General features: G+C 47.0%; 1 protein-coding gene across 1 annotated transcript; it reads left to right on the top strand.

The window, feature by feature from the left end:
- Positions 1–5,502: 5,502 nt before the first annotated feature.
- AICDA (activation induced cytidine deaminase) lies at positions 5,503–7,148 on the top strand (the record flags this gene model as incomplete). Its single annotated transcript, XM_027906074.1, has 4 exons — positions 5,503–5,667; positions 6,169–6,439; positions 6,620–6,735; positions 7,033–7,148. Coding segments are annotated over 4 exons (606 nt in total), but the record flags the coding sequence as incomplete, so codon positions are not given.
- Between the last annotated feature and the right edge of the window lie 571 nt (positions 7,149–7,719).

The raw sequence follows: 7,719 nt of genomic DNA, 5'->3' as shown, positions 1-7,719 counted from the left end.
TTTGTGCACTTGCACCTTCCAAATGAGGGAAGTTGCTGGTCTAAATGAAGGACATTAGGAAACCTACAGCAGTACTTGAACTTGAGAGCTCTGACAGAGAGTAACATAAATATATTTCATCTATTTGGTCATCCATTCTTTCATTTTTAGCTCTGTGGAGAGCAAAGAAACTCTCAACATTTAAGGAACAGAGCATGTTTTAAACATGGAATAATGAATTCCACTCACAGGAAGGACCAGAGAAAGGGTCTAGTTAAATGTATTATGAGACCTGACATGTTAAACCCTCAAGAAAATCATTTTGCACAAATTTAATTTATGGGAACACCAGGCTGGCCATGAAGATATTTCTTGACTCCTTTCAGAGTAGAAAATGTTATATAAAATTTTCTGCAATCTTTTGGCTATGAAAATTGGGAGCCAGGACAAGAATAAGCTGAAGTTATCTTAATTTATCAGATGAAACACAAACAGTTGTGATCTCTACGAAGCAGATTCCCCAGGGTGTGTTCCTTTTTCTTCTTTTCTTTTCTTTTTTTTGTGTCCTGTATAACAAATGTCCTCTTTGCATTATTAAAAGAAAAAACTAGTATTAAAGTGTGATGGGTTAGTCTGACCTACGAGATTTGTCACAAGGTGTTACTATGGCAAACGCTGAAAGGGGACAGCTGTTTCATTAGCAAGAGTGTCATCTGAGACTGTTAAGTAGGACAGGGATTCTCAAGGATTGGAGGCTCTTCTAGCTTAGGTCAAACGCTAGGAGCCAGATCCTCAAACAGAGTAATTGCCACCACTCTTGAGACCAATACAGCTGCTAAAATGTGGATTTGTTGAGTGTGTATCTAAGGAGTTGGACAGCCCAACCCTGGACCTCCCAGGAGTGCTTCTCCTTTTCCTGAAATGTACCATGTCCACCGCTCTCAAAGGCAAGTACTCTCCAAGTGCTGGGCTAGAGAGTCTGCTCTGTTCTGGCAACTCATTGCTCCTTCTCATGTTTTTGCATATACTGGTTTCACAAAGTCTTAGCATGCTGAAAAAACAGTAAAATTAATAAGGAAAGTAAATCAAGCAGAGAAAAAACGAAGAACTACCCTAGCGTGAGGTAAACAAAAGCCCTGTTTCTCAGCCGTGCCCCGCCTGAAGCAGAAACAAAGCAGAATGTTCCCTGGCTGCCTCCTTGGCACCCTGCCCAGCCAAAGCCACTGCTCCCCATTCCTCTGCTGTCCTGCAGAGGGAATGGATGCCCTGGTAGGAGCAGAGCCTGGGTGGCAGAGAGTGGTGTTGGTGGAGCAAAGTGTGTGCATCTCGAGTGTGATCCCAGCCGTGACAATGCACAGCCGCACGCCTGCTGAGCGCAGCCACCAGTCAGAGAGTCCTGGCAGTCACCCTGCTGCTGGTAGATCTCTGGGCCAGTACCACTTGAAACAGCACCATAAGGCCCAGAGTTATTGCCCACTGGTCCTTTGTGTACAGCTTTGCAATGCAGGTTCACCACTGCTCCTCGTATGTTGACATGGCTCAGACAGCCATGGCCATGTTCAGGTGCCAGGCACTCCTCATCAAATCTTGGGAGCTGGGTCCTTCTGACTCTCTTCAGCTTTGGTGTTACCTCATACTGCCAAGCGGCTGCCATGCCTCTGCGGGGTCTTGGAGGAGGGCAGAAAGCCTGCCAACAATTTGGGGGTCCCCGAGCTCCTTCCAGCTCGGTGGTTGCAGGGCACTGCACAGAGCTGCCTCTGTGGTGGAGCAGGACAGGCTCATCACCTTCACCGCACAGCTGCGTGATGTGAGGCCTGGAGGGATAGTGTGGTTTTGACCACATTCACGTTAGTGGCACACAAACTCTCAGGCCCCCTTCTAACCACTAGACAATGTTTCCTGCCTTGTTATGCTATTGATATTATTTCAGAATAATTTTGCAGGCAGAGGGGGCCCAATAGGGAGTGCAGTGGGGGATGGCGACCAATGGGTGCTGAGCATCTTTCAGAACTGATGCCCCTTTGCATCTTAACACTTTGTTCTTCAGTTCCTGCAACTCCAGAGACCTTTCTAACTCCTCCCTCAACCACCCCCCCGATGAAAGCAGGCAAGGGCTAGATAGGAGTGGATGGGGAGGGGACACACAAACCAGTCCACATTTCTGTACATCAGGTCAGAGGGCGGCACAGAGCCTGCAAGACAACCTCCCTGTAATACCATCACCTGAAAGAGACCCTGGCAGTCATGGACAGGTAAAATGAGTGCCTCTAGTTTCTTGCTCATACAAGAGCTGAGGGTCTTTTTTTTTAGAATTAACTTGCTTTCTGTTTGGTGCTCACCATCCCTTTCCCTTTCCCCATCTGACTCATTGATCTAACGCCCTGCTCCGTCCTGCTTTTGCCCCTCATATCTCTGCGTCTCTGTTGTCCTTTCTCTTTGACTCTCTGCCACCTGTACTTTTTTCCCTTTCTGTCATTTCTTTCTTGTGGCTATTCTCTGTTCCTTTCATTGTTTTTCTTTTCTAGAAACAAAGAATGATAACAGAAGGGTGGTCAGATGCTCTGTGCGGCTTAAGCACTTCAGTCCTCCACTTGCACTGCAATTACTCCGTGAGCTTATTATCACTTATCATTCTCCACAATTGCATACTATTCATACACTCGGGGGGGGATGGCTTCACTCTGATTTCAAGATTCTTTATCTGAGAAGATCTCTGTTCAGTCTGCTTCTTCAGTGCCCAGGTATAATCACAGCTCCTGTGTCCTTGCTACTTTTCCTTGAGCTGTGCTATAGCCATAGGAGTTGCATGTGTATCCAGGAGTTTATACCTAACTGCACATCTGCTCAGTTGCTACCCACAACATCTGCTCATTCATTATTCTTCTTGTACCAGCCATATTCTGAAATCCTCCCTGGCAAAAAAACCTTGGGATGGTGAACTTCAGAGGAAAGAGAGAAAAAGAACTGATGTTAATGAATATTTCCAGTTGAGTAAATCTCTTCTGTGATTCAAAATTGTCTTCACTTTGTTCTGACACTGAAAAATAACCTAAGTGATCATAATTTTATTTTTTGTTTGTGGTTTGACGTCATTTCTTGTTCTTCACTCTTATTTGCATCCACATGTTGCTCTGCAGGGCCAAAACCATTCAATAGAGAAAAATGGGATGAAGTGAGAAAAGGGACAATTAGAAGAAGAATCAGAAGCATTTTGAAAGCAAATGGTTTTGCCCAAAACTACACACACACACACGCACCAAAAAAAAAAAAAAAAAGGGAAGCCTGTTTTCCCTAATGTTTTTGATGTGATGAAATGCATTTTTCCACGTGGGTTTTAAAGAAACATCAACATAATTGTAATTGTTTTTCACTTGGCTTACGTGCTTCTTCAGCAAGCAATTATGTTGTGCACAGTGCAGCTTCTCTGTTTTCTGCAGTTGTGACACACCTCAGGTAAGAGCTTTGCAAGCTTCTGGCCTATCACACCTGCTCAATTCCTGTGCAATTATCTGGGCTATCCTTTCTGGACAGCCTGAGGATCTGTCACCAGAGAATGGGTGCCCCCTCTCCAGCATTTCTATTACGAGTGACAGTCTTCTCCACATCTCTGCAATAATATACACCTAAGAACTAGAAGCCTCTTGTCTTGGTTGACAATTTTGTGAGGAGACCAATGTGTGTGTGTATGTGTGTGTGTTAGGGAATATACACACAGGTTCATTCATAGGTATTGGTACTTATGAATGAGGGAAAGACAGAGAAATTGAGTGAATCTAAGGTGGCAGGAAGTGGGATTTTCTCTAAGTGTGAGAAAGATGATGAAGAACATACAGTGAGTTTGGGAAACACACATCCAACATGAACTGCCAGAGAGAAGGGTGATGAAATGGAGTGCGGACAGTTTGTGCTCTACTCCTGACACAACCTGCAAACCCAGCAGAGCAGGACTGCAGCAGTGCTCACAGGACAGACCTCCAAGAACTGCCTCAGACTGTTGTTAAGCCAAATGAAATGCTTAATAGTGATGCTTTGCCCTTGAGCGTGTGCAGAGCCTTGTCTTCTCTATGGACTTTCTCCTAACAGGAGACATGCTTCCATGTGATCTGCTTCTCCAGGAGTATGTCTCTATAAACAGTGGCATAATAGAGTATGTGAGCTCCTGCTCTGTCTGTGTGGGCAGGACAGGTATTTTTGCCCTGCAGGTGAGGGTGACATGGCAGGAAAGAGCATGTGTGCAGGTCTCTTGCCTATCTGTGGGACAATCAGGGTAGCAAGGGTGCCTGAGGGAAGAGTGTGCCTGATGTGTGGTGAGGTGCAATAGGGAGTGTGACAGGAGAGCAAAGCACTTGCACCAGGTAACAAAAGGCAAGAGGGTGTGCATGACTGTATGAATGAGCACCTGTGATGCAGTGGCCATGTGTGAGGGTGCACAAGGGACAGAAGCTCCTGGAGAAGCAGAGAGGATGCCTGTTAGCTGGAGATTAAGTGCTCTGCAGTGATCGAGTTTTATGGTGACACTGGCAAACAGATGAAGGGTATGTATATGTGCTTAGACTCTCAGATTTAAATCAGTTTTAAATTCCCAACAAACCCAAATTCCCCTTTTCTCCACCTCACTGGAGACTTTCCAGAAAACCCAACTGGGCATCTCTCAAAATTACCCCATCTCCCTACTGAAAATCAACTTATCAGAGGGAAAAGATGACAAAGGACGTGATTATTTTTAACCTGTTCACTTCTGTTTTGCATTGCTGCGGGGGAGGTGAGTATTTCACCTCAGTGAACACAGCTGCCTGTGTGCCTCCGCTCGACAGTGAGGCTGTTAGATGTGGCTCATGTCTACCTTAACCTCCCCATGCTCCTTCTGCCTCTCCACCACAGGATCCCTGAGCACAGGCTCAGGCTCACGTTTTGATCAGTTTTGATGTTCGACTAATGTGGAAACTGTACTTGTTTCTGGAGAGGTGTCAGCATGCCCGCCCATTATGTATTCCATCAGCTAATGTGTGGCATCTTATCCGACCCCCTAGCCCATAGCCCTGCACAGTGCCCTGAACAATGTTTGGAAAACATTCAGCCTAGACTTCTCTGAAGAGGTTTTAATTTGATCCATCTCTTGCACCAGTGGTTTTTCAGGGTTTCATATTTCATAATATTTCTTGATGACTGTACTCTCTCAACTTCTCAACTGACCCTCTCAACTTCACATGTCTTCTCAGGCACCTTCATCCTTCTCCCTCATTGGTGTCCATCTTCTGGATATTTTCAGATATTTTCACACTCTACTCAGCCATAGTTGCTGTTTGACTAATCACTACTAATTCACTTACTGTTTCCACGCACAAGGTCACATGCCTCATCCCCACAGTCAGGTCTGCATCCTTTCCCTAACACATTTCATGCAAATTACTGATGGTCTTCTCATACTGAGGCCTGGATATGAGAAGGATATTTTTGGTGCTGAGCCCTGAACAAAGACATGGTAAACTGTTGGCTCCAGGGTGGGGCTAACGTAAATTCTTTCTGGTCTTCTGCTGCAGCCTCCTGATGAAAAGGAAACTCTTCCTCTACAACTTCAAGAACCTGCGCTTTGCCAAGGGCCGGCGTGAAACCTACCTCTGCTATGTTGTAAAGCGCCGTGACAGTGCCACATCGTGCTCCCTGGACTTTGGATACCTGCGCAACCAGGTACGGGGAACACCCAGTCATCCTGTTCTTACATCCACTCTGAGGTGCAGGCAGCTCCAGTTTTCCTGGGGCAAAGGAAGACTGCAACAGCAACACAAGCACTGCTGCACGTGTCCACAGGTGTGGACGCTGTACTGGTACACACTGTTTGGGGGTGCATCCTTCAGGTAAACCTCTACTTTGTGCTGCCCACCAAGTGTGTCACTAGGCAAGATATCCATACTCCCTCCTGCTTTACCAGTCTACTTACTTTTCTGTTTAGCTCCCACACATTCCTCTTGTACATCCCTTCACGTCGGTGTGCTCCTGTGATTCTCTAGCCAGTCTTCCACTTATGTACCACTGTGCCCTCTCCCCCTGTGCGCCGACCCTAGAACACGCCTCTCGCAGTGTTTCTCCTCCCCTCACACCCAGTCCACCTCATATTTCCCTCCTCACCCCTCTCACACCCTTCTCCCTCCCTGCCACCTCACGCCTTGCCCCTCTCCCTGTTTCACGAAGATGGGCTGTCACGTGGAGGTGCTCTTCCTGCGCTACATCGCAGCCTGGGACCTGGACCCCGGCCGCTGCTACCGCATCACCTGGTTCACCTCCTGGAGCCCCTGTTACGACTGCGCCCAGCATGTGGCCAACTTCCTGCGCTCCTACCCCAACCTGACCCTCCGCATCTTCACGGCCCGCCTCTACTTCTGCGAGGACCGCAAGGCAGAGCCTGAGGGGCTGAGACGCCTGCACAAGGCGGGGGCCCAAATTGCCATCATGACCTTCAAAGGTGAGATGTGCAGGCAAGAAAGACATTAGGGAGGTCTATGGGGGGTTAGGGAGACCCAGGAGGGTGGGAGAAGGCAGGACAAGGAACCAGAGATGATGATGCAGTATGTGATGATTTAGTGATCCTAGGAGAGGTCAGTGTCTTCTCAAGCACCCTGTAACTTCCCTTTGACTTGCACAGATTTCTTCTACTGCTGGAACACATTTGTGGAGAACAGGGAACAGACATTCAAAGGCTGGGAAGGGCTGCATGAAAACTCTGTCCACCTCTCCAGGAAACTACGACGGATCCTCCTCGTGAGTGCCAATTCTCCTTCTTCTCCTTCTTCTTCTGGTGCCTCTTCCCTCAGCTTATTCCTCTCTTCCTCACTACAGCTCCTCTCACTCTTGCTGCCCATCCCTGACATTTCATTTGTTTATTTATCTTCACCTTCCATGTCCCTCACGCCTTTTTCCCTGACTGCATTCATCTCTCCTTTACTCATTCTCTTCCCCTTCTGCCACTTCTCATCCCATCTGCTGCCATTCCTTCTCCATCTTCATAGGTTCCTGCTCACTTGACAACTAACCTATCACTTATATTTTGTCCTGCAGCCATTGTATGAAGTAGATGATTTACGAGATGCCTTTAAAACTCTGGGACTTTGAAGTAAAACTCATCAGCAACCAGAAGACTTCGCAAACATTTGTTCTTTGATTTCCAACTCTCTCCCTTACAATAGATCTTTCCCTTCTTCCTCTTTACATCTCTCTTTCTCTCAGCTCTGTGTCTAGAGATAAGACTATCCTTACTTTTTATTTTCCAAGGAGAATTAGGCTGGTCTTCTGAAGACACATTCCCCAGGATCACACCTTATCCATTGACAGTGGGGAATAGCAAGGACTGCAGTTCCAGAGAGCAATTTGCCTTCCCTCGGTCCCTGTAGAGCTAATTCTGGTGGTCCACTAAATTGGGTTCTTGAGTTAGCCTTGCCCAAGTGGGAGCAGACAGCCTGCAAAGCTATTTGTGTGGCTGTGTTCTCACTGGCACTACACTGATCTACACATTTCCCGAGGGCTTCAGGGAGCATGTCTCTTGGCTCTTAGAGCTGCACTACACTGAGCTGCTCTGTGTCCTCCCCTCTGAAACAGTTTATTTGTTCTTCTGGATGTGGGTAGGAAGTTGAAAACCATCACCATTGAAGTAGCATGGCCTATGTGCTAACAGCAAAGTTGGCCAGTTACTTGGAAGCTCAGCTGAGATTACTGAAGTCAGCCCTGGACAGCCCAGGTAGCTCAGCT

This window comes from Empidonax traillii, unplaced genomic scaffold (genome assembly GCF_003031625.1).
Source record: "Empidonax traillii isolate 1590-97213 ecotype Southwest subspecies unplaced genomic scaffold, ASM303162v1 scaffold1246:size530596, whole genome shotgun sequence".
Taxonomy (NCBI): Eukaryota; Metazoa; Chordata; class Aves; order Passeriformes; family Tyrannidae; genus Empidonax; species Empidonax traillii.
The sequence above is the reverse complement of the archived record's forward strand: the minus strand, read 5'-3'. Positions and strand labels throughout refer to the sequence as shown.